The 13,514-nt window shown below is 46.5% G+C and overlaps 1 protein-coding gene across 1 annotated transcript in view; it reads right to left on the reverse strand.

Moving 5' to 3' along the window:
- MYT1 (myelin transcription factor 1) overlaps positions 1-13,514 on the reverse strand; it is an 83,264-nt gene that overhangs the window by 9,615 nt on the left and 60,135 nt on the right. The window contains exon 17 of the mRNA XM_029286047.1: positions 5,235-5,456. Within this exon, the coding sequence (XP_029141880.1) occupies positions 5,235-5,456 (222 nt within the window). The remainder of the gene's footprint in view (positions 1-5,234; positions 5,457-13,514) is intronic.

Raw genomic sequence — 13,514 nt, forward strand, 5'->3', positions numbered from 1 at the left:
TTTCCTCCCTCCCTCCCTCCTTCCCACTTCCTTCCTTCCTTCCTCCCTCCCTCCTTCCGTCCCATTTCCTTCCTTCTTCCCTCCCTCCCTCCCATTTCCTTCCTTCCTCCCTCTCTCCCATTTCCTCCCTCCCTCTCTCCTTCCCTCCCGTGATTCTGGGCACACAACAAATAAAACAGAAAATATGAAAACTGCAGGTAGAAATATAAAAGCCACATTAATGTGGGTAATTAAATCTTATTCCTTACAATAACCCCGAAGACCTCTGTTATCGACATCCATTAATATTAAATCTGGCATAGCTCGGTGAATTCGTTACATGATTGTTAATCGGGTAGATTGAGTCAGGAAATGTTAGGAATGGACAAGCAGTCAGTTTCAAATCCTAAAATATTGCTAATTGTTGAAGCCAAGTATAAATTAGATAGCTTTCGATTGTGCTATACAGATAATCCTCAACTTATGACCAGACTGTCTGTGGCTGACCCAGGAAGTCGTTAAGTAAGTTGCAACCTTTTTACCCTGGTTGTTAAGCGAATCACACAGTCATTCATCAAATCTGACTTTGCTTGTCAGAAGCTGGCTGGGAAGGATGCAGACGGTGATCACGTGACCCCAGGACACGTGCCGCTTGCCAAATGCCCAAATTTTGATCATGTTACCGTGGGATGTAGCGACAGTTGTAAGTGCGAGGACCTGCTGTAAATCACTTCTTTTCAGTGCTGTTATAGCTTTGAACAGCTGGCTGCCAAAGAAATGGTTTTACGTCAGCTCTACCTGTATCACACACAACAGCAGTCACAGAGAAAATATTATACTGTCTGGCACTACAATGTTCTTGTACCAGTAATCGATTTAATCACTGTGTGCTCTGTCCAATGATGGTCATGCACGCAGGCACTTTTTTTGAACGTTTGAAGAATGCACGAGCAACGGATGAATCATCAGACTGGAAGTATCTGATAAGCTGCTCTCTCATTTTATTTTTGTTGCATGGGCTGTACAAGCCAATGTTTCCTTCCATACCAATTACTATGATGACATTTCAGCCTCCAGCCATAAGCAGTATATTTTGCTTGCCTGTCCCGTCAATTTCAGATTAAAGGTTACCATAAAACTAGCCAATCTCCTTGTCTTCTGCTTGGTTGACGGGAGCGTACACTTGGATCGCTGTTCTAGTAAAGGGTTCTTTAAAGAGCCCTGGAGGCGCAGTGGCTGGAATGCACTATTGCAGGGAAACTCTGCCCACAGCCTGAAGTTCGATCCCGATAGGGCTCGAGGTTGACTCAGCCTTCCATCATCCTGAGGTCAGTAAAATGAGGAGTCACATTGTTGGAGGCAATACGCAAACGGTGCTTACATTGTAAACTGCCCCGAGAGTGCTGTAAAGCAGGGGTCCGCAACCTGTGGCCCGTGGCCCAGTAGTGGGCCGTGGCCTGCTGGCCACCGCGCCGTGGGACAGGCTGGCCAGTGTGCGCGCATGTACATGCACACCCCCTCACTTGCATTAGCACCATAGCTGTGGGGTGCTAAAACAGGATGCCGCACCACGGGGTGCAAAAACAGGCTGCTGCTGCGCCTTGGGGTGCAAAAATGGGACACCACCGTGGCATGGGGCACAAACACAGGTCGCTGTCATGCTACAAGGTGCATAAATGGCCGCTGCGGTACCGCGGGGTGCAAAAACAGCCGCCGTGCCATGCAAGAATGGGGCAGGGCTAGTGAGTATCATGCGGGTGCTAGCCCCGCCCTGTTTGCGGCACGCACATGCTAAGCAGATGCTATTCTGAGAATTGTTTTCTTGGAAAGGATTCACTCTAGCAAATGTTTCAGTTCTGATTTTGAAAATAGAAGATCACTGAAGAGTTTGGAAACTTAAGAGAATAACAGAGTTGGAAGGAACCTTAGAGGTCTTCTAGTCCAACCCCCTGCTCAAGCAGGAGAGCCTATACCATTTCAGATAAATTGTGGTCCAATCTCTTCTGAAAAACCTGCAGTGTTGGAGCACCCACAACTTCTAGAGGCAAGTTGTTCCGCTGATTAATTGTTCTAACTGTCAGGAAGTTTCTCCTTAGTTCTAGGTTGCTTCTCTCCTTGGTTAGTTTCCATCCATTGCTTCTTGTCCTGCCTTCAGGCGCTTTGGAGAATAGCTTGACTCCCTCTTCTTTGGGGCACTGGTTAATTGTTCTCACTGTCAAGAAGTTTCTCCTTAGTTCTAGGTTGCTTCTCTCCTTGATTAATTTCCATCCGTTGCTTCTTGTCCTGCCTTCAGGGGCTTTGGAGAATAGCTTGACTCCCTCTTCTTTGGGGCAGCCCCTGAGATATTGGAATACTGCTATCATGTCCCCCCTCGTCCTTCTCTTCATTAGACTAGACATACCCAATTCCAGCAACCGTTCTTTGTATGTTTTAGCCTCCAGTCCCCTGATCATTTTTGTTGCTTTTCTCTGTACTTGAAGAAAATGTGTTTGACTGATGTTACATTCACTTTCAAACAAAATATTTTTGACTTCTTTGAGAGGAGAAGGATTGATTTTTCTAATTTCTGCTTTTTTATTATTTTTCTCCTTTGTCAGGCAGAGGAAAATTAGAAAAAGAAAACATCTATTTTATGTTTGTGGTAAATTTGTTTCTCAGTGGCATATTTCCCCTCAGGTTTATAAGCAGTATTTTTTTTATACATCCATTAGAAATTCATTATGACATGAACAGCCTTGCATTTGGGTAAGAATTTATATATCAGAGGAACTCGGTTGCAGATTGCCCATAAAAAGATACAGTCATACGACTTGGCCCTAAAATGAAGTTTTTAATGGAAGGGAATGCTTGATGTCTCCCAAATTTGGATTTCTGGAACTTGCTATATTACATTGTTAAGATAGTCCTCGACTTACAGTCATAGCTGGGACCAACATTTCCATTGCTAAGCAAGACGGGGGCTTAAGTGAGTCATGCTCCGACTTTACAACCTTTTTTGCCACCTTTGTTAAGCAAATCATTCCACTTGTTAACTGAATCTTAGGGTCAATAAGCAAATATGGATTTTTCCATTGATGTTGCTTGTCAGAAGCTGGCTGGGAAGATCACAAATGCAATCATGTGGGATGCTGCAACTGTCGTAAGAACACGTCAGTGGCCGAGCCTCTGAAATCTGATCACATGACTATGAGGATGCTGCGACAGACATTAGGACAAGGACCTGATGTAAATCACTCTTTTTCAGTGCCAATGTAACTTCAAATGGTCACTAAAGGAAAGGTTGGTCACTAAAGAAAATTGTACTGTACTGCTTAGGACTTAGATTTGAGCATTCCACAAGATACCATTATTAAGGAGAATTCTAACCAGCATTCGCCATACAGATATCCTCGATGTATAACAGTTATTTGTACATTCAAAGTTAATAGAATAGAATAGAATAGAATAGAATAGAATAGAATAGAATAGGAGTAGAACAGAACAGAACAGAACAGAACAGAATAGAAGTAGAGTAGAGTAGAGTAGAATAGAGTAGAATAGAATAGAATAGAATAGAATGGAATGGGAATGGGAATGGGAATGGGAATGGGAATGGGAATGGGAATGGGAATAGGAATAGAATAGAATAGAATAGAATGGAATGGAATGGGAACGGGAATAAGAATGGAATGGAAGGAACAGAACAGAACAAAACAGAATCGAATAACAGACTTGGAAGGGACCTTGTAGGTCATCTAGTCCAACCCCCCGCTCAGGCAGGAAACCATATACCATTACAGACAAATGGCTGTCCAATCTCTTCTTAAAAACTTCCAGTGTTGAAACATCCACAACTTCTGGAGGCAGGTTGTTCCACTGGTTAATTGTTCTAACTGTCAGGAAGTTTCTCCTTAGTTCTAGGTTGCTTCTCTTCTTGGTGAGTTTCCATCCGTTGCTTCTTGTCCTGCCTTCCGGTGCTTTGGAGAATAGCTTGACTACCTCTTCTTTGGGGCAGCCCCTGAGATATTGGAGCACTGCTATCATGTCCCCCCTCGTCCTTCTCTTCATTAAACTAGACAGACCCAATTCCAGCAACCGTTCCTTATATGCTTTAGCCTCCCCTGATCATTTTTGTTGCTCTTCTCTGAAAAAAGAGCAACACTTACGACTACTGCAGGATCCCCATGGTCATGTGATCAAAATTCAGACTTGGTTTGGCAACTGGCTGGTAGTTATGATGGCTGCAGTGTCCCCAGGAGTCACAGGATCCCCTTTTATGACCTTCGGACAAGCCAAGTCAATGGGGAAACCAGATTCACTTAACAACCGTGTTACTAACTTAAGAACCGTAATGATTCAGTTAACAACAGTGGCAAGAAAGGTCGTAAAATGGGGGCAAAACTCACTCCAGAACTGTCTCGCTTAGCCACGGAAATTAAGGTAAGGGCTCAGCTGTGGTTGTAAGCTGAGGAGCACCTGTCATAAAAATGGGCATAAAACAGGGATATTTAATCTTTGTAGAATTTAATCTTTATAGGGGCTTGGAGAGCACGTATGAGGCTGAAAGACTGAATATATTACAAAAAAAAAGTTATTTAGAGTGCTCGTGGAGGCTGGTGACGAAGACATCTCACAGTAATAAGGATATTGTGACGTGGACATGAAAGCTACTGGAAATCAAAAACAATATTTGAGGATCAAGATCACGTGAAGTGTTAATACCACTTTACAACGACTTGGTAAGGCCACACCTGGAATACGGCATCCAGTTTTGATCACCACGATGTAAAAAAGATGTTGAGACTCTAGAAAGAGTACAGAGAAGAGCAACAAAGATGATCAGGGGACTGGAGGCTAAAGCATATAAGGAACGGTTGCTGGAATTGGGTATGTCTAGTTTAACGAAGAGAAGGATGAGGGGGGACATGATAGCAGCCTTCCAATATTTGAGGGGCTGCCCCCCAAAAGAGGGGGTCAACCAATTCTCCAAAGCACCTGAAGTCAGGACAAGAAGCAACGGATGGAAACGAATGAAGGAGAGAAGCAACCTGGAACTGAGGAGAAATTTCTTGTGTGAACAATTAATCAGGGGAATGACTTTCCCCTCAGAAATTATGGATGCTCCAACACTGGAAGTGTTCAAAAAGAGACTGGACAACCATCTGTCTGAAATAGGGTTTCCTGCCTGAGCAGGGGGTTGGACTAGATGACCTCCAAGCTCCCTTCCAACTCTTATTGTTCTTGTTATTGTGTCACGCTGGATGCTTGAAATTTACCTTCTGTGAGTGAGGAAGCTTCCATTGGCGTGGCCTGAACCATCGCAGCCAGGAGTTGGGCAAGTGGGACCCTCATTCTTGAGCGACTTCCATGAAAAGGAGGAGCCGTTGAGGGAACCTTCCTTCTGCCTCCGGGCTGCAAGGGGACAGCCTGAGGCACTGCGATGGGAGGCGTATTTGCCACTGATGTGTCCGAGTCCAACACACCCAGGAACAGGGCACCTAGAGAAGTACAAAAAGGTCTTAAGGAATGACAACTGAGAATAGGAACCCGACCTCTCCCCTTCCCGTCTTACGGAATCTGATTCGCTCAGAGGCGTGAGTCCCCGACTTACGACCGGTGGTGGGATTCAGCCGGTTTGCACTACTTCGGCAGAACCGGTAGCTATTTTTTTGTTGCCCAGGCCCAGAATGGAAGCGGCTTCCACACAGAGAAACGTTTGTTCACATATTTCAGCGGTCTTCAAACTTGGCCCTTTTGTGACTTTCTGGACTTCAACTCCCAGAATTCCTCAGCCAGCATGGGGGAACTGTGGCCCCTTCATGACTTGTGGACTTCAACTCCCAGAATTCCTCAGCCAACATGGGGGAACTAAGGCCCCTTCAGGACTTGTGGACTTCAACTCCCAGAATTCCTCAGCCAGCATGGAGGAACTAAGGCCCCTTCAGGACTTGTGGACTTCAACTCCCAGAATTCCTCAGCCAACATGCCTGGCTGAGGAATTCTGGGAGTTGAAGTCCACAAGTCATAAAAGGGCCAAGTTTGAAGGCCCCCTGACACATTTAAATCCCACCACGGCTTACGACCCTGCTTGAGCCCAACGTTTCTGTTGCTAAGCGAAACGTTGGTCAAGTGAAATTTTCCTCCATTTTGCGACCTGTCTTGCCACAGCTGTGTAGTGAATCCCTGCAGTCGTAACTCGAGGACTACCTGTATCCACCTGTGGAATCGTTCCCAAGGACCAGTTGTTAATATCACTGTAATACACTGTCATTCAAAAGCATACATCAGTGTTTGCTACAGGGGGGTGCTGTTAAAAAAAAAAAGGGAATGTATAAAAGGGAATATTTGGAGCTCAGGTGTTGAATTGTGATCAGCTCAGCAGAAGGAGGAGGGGGAGGGGGAGGAGGAGGAGGAGGAGGAGGAGGACTGTGGGGTCCTTGGTGCTCTCTGTGTTTGGTGGGTTTTTTTGCAGATGTTTTATTACCAAATTAGGTAACTGTCAATGCTGCTAACATCGGATGTTTTTGCATTGATAACAGATGGAAATGTAGCCAACTTTTACCTTTTGCTTTTAGAATTAGATGATGCTGGGAGGGGGGGATGTGACCGAGAGTCCAGCTAGAAACAACAACACTAAATCTAGCATGAGAAACAAGGTTATTGTAACCAGAACTGATAAGGAATTGGCGGGCTAGAGAACTGGATAGGAAGCCCGTGCTTCAAGCTAATTGGGGAATGTGATTTATGACCGTCAATTGAAGGAGGGAATTGTGCTTTGATACTATGTGCTCAGGGGAGGGGAATCCATTTTTTGGCTTCAACTATGTTAGTGCCGATGTTATGCTACTCAAAATAAAGATTCTTTAAGGTAAACAATGCCTCGAAGTTCTTTTGAAGAGTTTCATCTGTCGGAACCATGACAGTAACATCATCGGTGCACTGATGATATTACCTAGATGGGTAATGAAACGTCTGCAAGAAAACAATCAAGCTCAGAGAGCACCAAGGACCCCACAGTCTCCCCCCTCCACCTCCTCTACTCTGCACCCCCTACTCCCTTCTAGCACTGATGCTGTTACCTAGTTTGGTAATGAAACATCTGCACAGTCATTGTTCTCCTCCTCCTCCTCCTCCCCCCTTTCTCCCTCAAACCCCATTCCTTTCTAGCACTGATGCTACCTAGTTTGGTAATGAAACGTCTGCAAGAAAACCATCAAGCTCAGAGAGCACCAAGGACCCCAGAAAAGGGAATCTTTTTTGGGGGGGGGGGTCACTACCACCCTGGAGGTGGCAACTAGGCTGACAGCAAACCTCATCTTCCCCCTCACTCCCAGTTTCCATACCCACCCATCTTTCATTCTCATATCGCTCTACTCTCATTGTTTTCTTTGTCACTGTTTATAACATTGTTCCACTATTTTGCTGCTGTTAATGTTTGCCGTTATTTTCATTTCTCCCTTTTTATTGTCGTAAGCCTCCTAGACTAGCCCCACGGCGAGACGGGTGAGAATAAATATAATTTAACCAATAAAATATATCTGGTGGAATAGAAGTTGAGCTACCCCTTTATGCAGCGAAACCGTTAGGAATCTCAAAGGCAATTGTCAACATATATACTGTGGTTTGGCTTGAGTTTCATTATTCTGTGTTTCATTGTTATCGCCATCAGCATTTTAATTTTGTTCCATTAGAAAAAAAGAAAGCAGAGGAGTTAACAACGGAGAAGCCCACCGTGGCTATTTCATTCCCCCTCTGAGATAATTTGGAAACCCTGGCCCTGTTTTAAATCACGCGCAAATGTGGCGCAAATCACCTATAATATCCCTGCAAGCAGGATGCTGACTACATTCATAACAGCCTCGCTGTTTATGTGATCGTAAGGAATTGACGGAAATCTCGAGAGAAAGAGAGACGGAAAGGCGAAGGCGACAATTCAACAGCACCACCGTTACATATTTTACATTGCTAATTTAACGTTCATTGCCTTCGTATTATAAAAAACAAACCAGCATCTTATTGGCGCCAACAGCTGGCTTGAGATCTACATACAGGGTGTCTATATGAGATTGTGGGAGAGAGTTTCAAAATGTTTTCTGGCTGTTTAGTGCAGGCGTGAGCTTAAATGGACTCCAGAAGATGGTAGAGCAGGGCTTTTCGACCTTTTCACCCATTGTACCACTTTTAGGATATGGCAGTATCCGAGTACCACCAGTCGCCTACCAAGGTGTCAAAAACTTGATGACCCTCCCAAAAAATGTGATAAAGTACAGGTAGTCCTTGACTTACAACAGTTCGCTTAGTGACTGTTCGAAGTTACAATGGCACTGAAAAAAGTACCCCCCGAGTCACAGCCGAGCAAGACACCTGCCTGCCCACCTGGCGGCGCTCTTCCTCCTGTCCGAGGTTTTCATTGTTGTGAGCATTTCTGTTGAGGATTGGCAGCGGGGGTGGGGTGGGGTGGGGGGGTGTTTGGTTTTTATTCCCTCCGTCTGCTGGGTGGTTGCAGCAGGTTTTGGTTTTTATTCCCTCCGTCTGCTGGGTGGTTGCAGCAGGTTTCACATGACCCTGGGACACTCTGACCGTCATAAATATGAATCGGTTGCCAAGCATCTGAATGTAAATCACAAGACCCTGGAGATGCTGCAACATTCCAGCTGATCGGCGCTTCTTCTGGGCTCAGCAGAAGCGCCAGGATCAGCGCTGAGCTCCAGCTGGAGCCTGGCACCGATCCTGGCACTTCCGCTGAGCCCTGACAGCCCCGAAGAAGCGCCGATCAGCTGGAAAGCGGCACTGATCCTGGCGCTTCTGCTGAGCCCTGACAGCCCTGCAGCTCCAGCCATCTCTCGCTGAGGCTTGTGTGGTGCTGCCACCGGTTCAGCTCATTCCACTACCACTTTTCTAGGATGCTCGCATACCACCTGTCAGGTGCCAATGTACCACAGGTGGTACCCGGACCACTGGTTGAAAAGCCCTGGTTTAGTGGAACAGATAGCAAAGGCTGGCCAACTAAATAATGGTTATCCTCAACTTATGACTTCCACTGATCCCAGGATTTTTGTGGCTAAGCGAGAAAATTGTTAAGAGGGTTTTGCTCCCTTTGACGATGTTTCTTGCCACCGTCGTTAAGGGGATCAGCCATTAAGTTAGAAACACGGTTGTTAAGTGAATCTGGCTTCCCCATTGAGTTTGCTCATCAGAAGGTCACAAAAGGAGATCACATGACCCCGACAAGCTGCAACCGTCGTAAGTATGAGTCGGTTGCCAAGTGTCCGAATTTCGATCGCGTGACCGTGGGGATACTGCCTCGGTTGTCAGTGTGAAAAATGGGCATTAAAACGGTGCCTTGTAACTTTGAACGATCACCAAACAAACTATTGTAAGTCAAGGGGCAACTGGTAATTCAGAAAAAGTAATATAGCTGATGTCAAATTGTTCTTCAAATAGAGATGTGCAATTAGGATTGTGATCCTGAAAAAAAAAAAAAAGACCCCTTTCCTTGTGATCCAGTTCAGATGCTATTGGAGACAACAGCAGTTGGTGTTAGCAACAACCACTAACATGCAATAAATTTGAGCAGAAGAGTTTGTTAACGTGGGGAAACGGAGAGAAACCGAGAGCATTTATAGTTTAAGAAAGAATCTTGCAACAGCTGTAGGATTCTGCGTGGTGCTGTAGCAGGGCTTGAAATAATGAGGGACGGTGAACCCGCTTCAAATGTTATGTAAATGCCAGGTGTGACAATTCTGAAGATGGCTAGGAGGTAATTAATTGACCCTTGTGGTTGAACCATGGCAGCACGGGCAATTCTTAGATTTTAAAAACCCTCTCCCTGCAGGAGTTCAGACCTCTGGGGAATGTAATTTTTTTTCCTCTTTCAAATTGTATCCTGCTGCAGGAGGGGGGGGGGAAACAGGCAGGAAGAGAAGAGAAACAGGGAGATGGAGAGGGACATGCTGTGATCTCACCTGCCCTGACACACAGGTAGTCCTTGACCTGCAACCCTCTACCAATGAAGGAGAATATTTGTAGCTCAGGGTTGAAATGAGGGGTCCTCGGTGCTCTTTGAGCTTGGTTGCTTTCTTGCAGGCATTTCATTACCCTAATTAGGTAACATCATCAGTGTTGGAAGGGAGTGGGGGGGCATGGGGGGGGAAGGAAGAGGAAGAGGAGGACTGTGGGATACTTGGTGCTCTCTGAGCTTGGTTGTTTTCTTGCAGACGTTTCATAACCCAACTAGGGAACATCATCAGTGCTAGAAGGGAGGGTGTTTGGGAGGAGGAGGGGGGGAGAAGGAGAAGGAGAAGGAGGAGGATTGTGGGGTCCTTGGTGCTCTCTGAGCTTGCTTGTTTTCCTGCAGACGTTTCATTACCCTAACTAGGTAACATCATCAGTGCTAGTAAGGAGTGTGGTTTGCTGTGGGTTTATATTCTATCTAGTGTCTTCCCTGCCTGGGTGGGAGGGAGGGAGGGATCTTAGGGATTCTTTAGTTGGACTGTTTACCAATGGCTCTTGGGCAGTCTCTTGACTGGAGTGTTGCTTACTTGATTGTTGGTCTGAAGGTGACCAAGCTTTAGATTAGCTCCAAGGTCACCTTCAGACCAACCATCAGGCAAGCAATACCCCAGTCAAGAAAGTGCCAAAGAGCCATTAGTAAACAGCCCAACCGAAGAATCCCTAAGACCGCCCCCCTCCCACCCAGGAAGGCAAGACACCAGAGTATAAACTGACAGCAAACCCAACTCCTGACTAGCACTGATGATGTTACCTAGTTTGGGTGATGAAACGTCTGCCAAGAAACAACCAAGCTCAGAGAGCACCAAGGACCCCACAGTCCTCCTCCTCCTCCTCCTGATGATGATGTTATCTAGTTGGGCCATGAAACGTTTGCAAGAAAATAACCCAGCTCAGAGAGCACCAAGGTCCCCATAGTCCTCCTCCTCCTCCTCCTCCTCCTCCTCCACCACCACTACCACCACCACCACCTCCTCCTCCTCCTCTTCCTCCTCCTCTTCTTCTTCTTCTTCCTCCTCCTCCTCCTCCTCCTGATGATGTTATCTAGTTGGGCCATGAAACGTCTGCAAGAAAATAACCCAGCTCAGAGAGCACCAAGGACCTCACAGCTCCTCATCTTCCTCCTCCTCCTCCTCCCACTGATGATGTTCCCTAATTTGGTAATGAAACATCTGCAAGAAAACAACCCACCAAGGACCCTACAGTATCCTCCTCCTTCTCTCCACAAACCCTACTCTCCTCTAGCACTGATGATGTTACCTAGTTTGGGTGATGAAACGTGTGCAAGAAAACAACCAAGCTCAGAGAGCACCAAGGACCCCACAGTCCTCGTCCTCGTCCTCGTCCTCCTCATCCTCCTCCTCCTCCTCCTCCTCCCCTCCTCTTCCTCTCCCCACTCTCCTCTAGCACTGATGATATCACCTAGTTTGGTGATGAAACGTCTGCGAGAAAACAACCAAGCTCAGAGAGCACCAAGGACCCCACAATTCAACCATCTATTTAATGGCCTTTTGAAGTTACAACAGCACTGAAAAAAGTGACTTATGACCGTTTTTCACACTTACGACCGGTGCAGCATCCCTGTGGTCATATAATGAAAATTCGGACGCTGCACAACTGGCAGGTAGCAATGTCCCCAGGTCATGTGATCACCGTTTGTGAACTTCCCAGCCGATTTCCCAGAAGCAAAGTCAACGGGGGACGACAGACTTATTTAACAACTGCACTGATTCACTTAACAGCTATGGGGGGGAAAAGGTGGCAAAATGGGGGAAAACCTCACTTAACAACCGCCTTGCTTAGCAACAGAAATGTTGGGCTCAGTTGTGGTCGTAAGTTGAGGACTACCCGTATTATATTACCTGCAGAGGCAACCAACAAGGAGAAAGGCGGTTTTCAGAAATATGCAACAGACCATGGTTATTTTTTTTCAAGAAGCAAAAACGCTCACACGAAATCCATATGTTAATCTGATGCAATGCAATTTTTGTATTGTGAAAAAGTGTCTACGTGCGAACGTGGCCCAGGCTGAAAATTAAACCTTTTATTAGATTCGCTCGCTTTTTTATAACCAAATATAGATTGGATTCGCACAACATGCTGAATCGGGTCAGTAGAAATTCTCGCAGTTGATATTTGTGCAATAATGTTAAGCTTGCTAAGTGTTCACTTGGTTTTGTTCCGTCTTAAGAGTGTTAGGTAGCCGCGGGATGGTTGGTGTGGGGCTCAAATTTTATTGCGTTTACCCCCCTGAAATGGGTTAATGGCGTGACTCTCAGGTTTAAAGGTCCAAAAACAGGAGAGGTCTTTTCGTATAAGCGTGCATATTAACTTGCGTGACATTTGCGTAGTGTGCGTTTTATTATCCGTGACATTTTGAGTCACTTGTCCCCCAACAACCTCAGTTTTCTGGAGGACCGTATCTCTGATAATACTTTATTTCCAAGCGAAAATAAAGGTGAGAGACAGACACTCTCACTTCACGAATGAAGGCGAATCTATGTGTCCCAGAATAATGTTGCAGGATCCAATTTGGGTCGGTCACTGGGATTGGGGTTTTTGTCTTCCGAGCTCTTGGACTCGTGCTGGATCCCATCCTCAGGGACCTTCTCTCTACCCTGGAGAGGAAGACAAATTCTCTGGTCCCGGTGACTGACCAAGATTGGATCTCTTAATTCAACATTATTTCATTCCCTCATCCACTAATCCTAGTACACTGTATTTCCCTAAAAGTAAGCCCTCCCCACAAATTAAGCCCCAGCTGATTTTCGGGGGTGGCTCTAATATAAGCCCTCCCCCCGAAAGTAAGCCCTACTTAAGAGCCTGCGCAGATGGCCGGCTGCCGATTCTGTCTGGTTTCCACCATAGACACAAGGTAAGGGGGGGGAGGAGCTGCCAGTGTGTGATGAGGCAAAGCCGGTGGGGGTGGGGGTGATCTGACCCACGTGCCCTGCTAGCCAATGATATACCAGTTCCTTACCGCTGCCTGGCTTTTTCCACGGCCGGTTTTGGCCAACCGCGGCTGTTTGCCGCTGACCGCGGCCGTTTGCCACCTCGCGTGTCACGCCCAATACCGCTGCCATGAGGCTGTGAAACAAGCCAGGCAGCGGTAAGGAACCGGTATACTGGCACGTGGGTCAGATGGGGGGGATCCGCCAAGCCAAAAGGCCTCCCAGACTCAGAATGGCCCACCGGAAGTGTGTGGATGACACTTCCGGAAGTCTGTTTGGAGCCTGGGAGGCCTCCCAGGCCCAGAACAGCCCACTGGAAGTGCGTGGATGCCACTTCCGGAAGTCTCTTCTGAGCCGGGGAGGCCTTCCAGGCCCAGAACAGCCCACTGGAAGTGCATGGATGCCATTTCCGGAAGTCTGTTCTGGACCTGGGAGGCCTCCACGGCTCAGAATGGAAGTGGCGTCCATGCAGAGAACCGGTATTTGAATCCCACCATTGCAAACGAATGTAGCTTTTTCTCCAGATTGGTAGTTGAAGTAGCACATGCTGAATAAAATAACCTTTGTGAATGGTTCAGACATTTTCCCCTCACT

This window comes from Protobothrops mucrosquamatus, unplaced genomic scaffold (genome assembly GCF_001527695.2).
Source record: "Protobothrops mucrosquamatus isolate PMUCROS unplaced genomic scaffold, P.Mucros_1.0 scaffold2791, whole genome shotgun sequence".
NCBI classification, from domain to species: Eukaryota; Metazoa; Chordata; class Lepidosauria; order Squamata; family Viperidae; genus Protobothrops; species Protobothrops mucrosquamatus.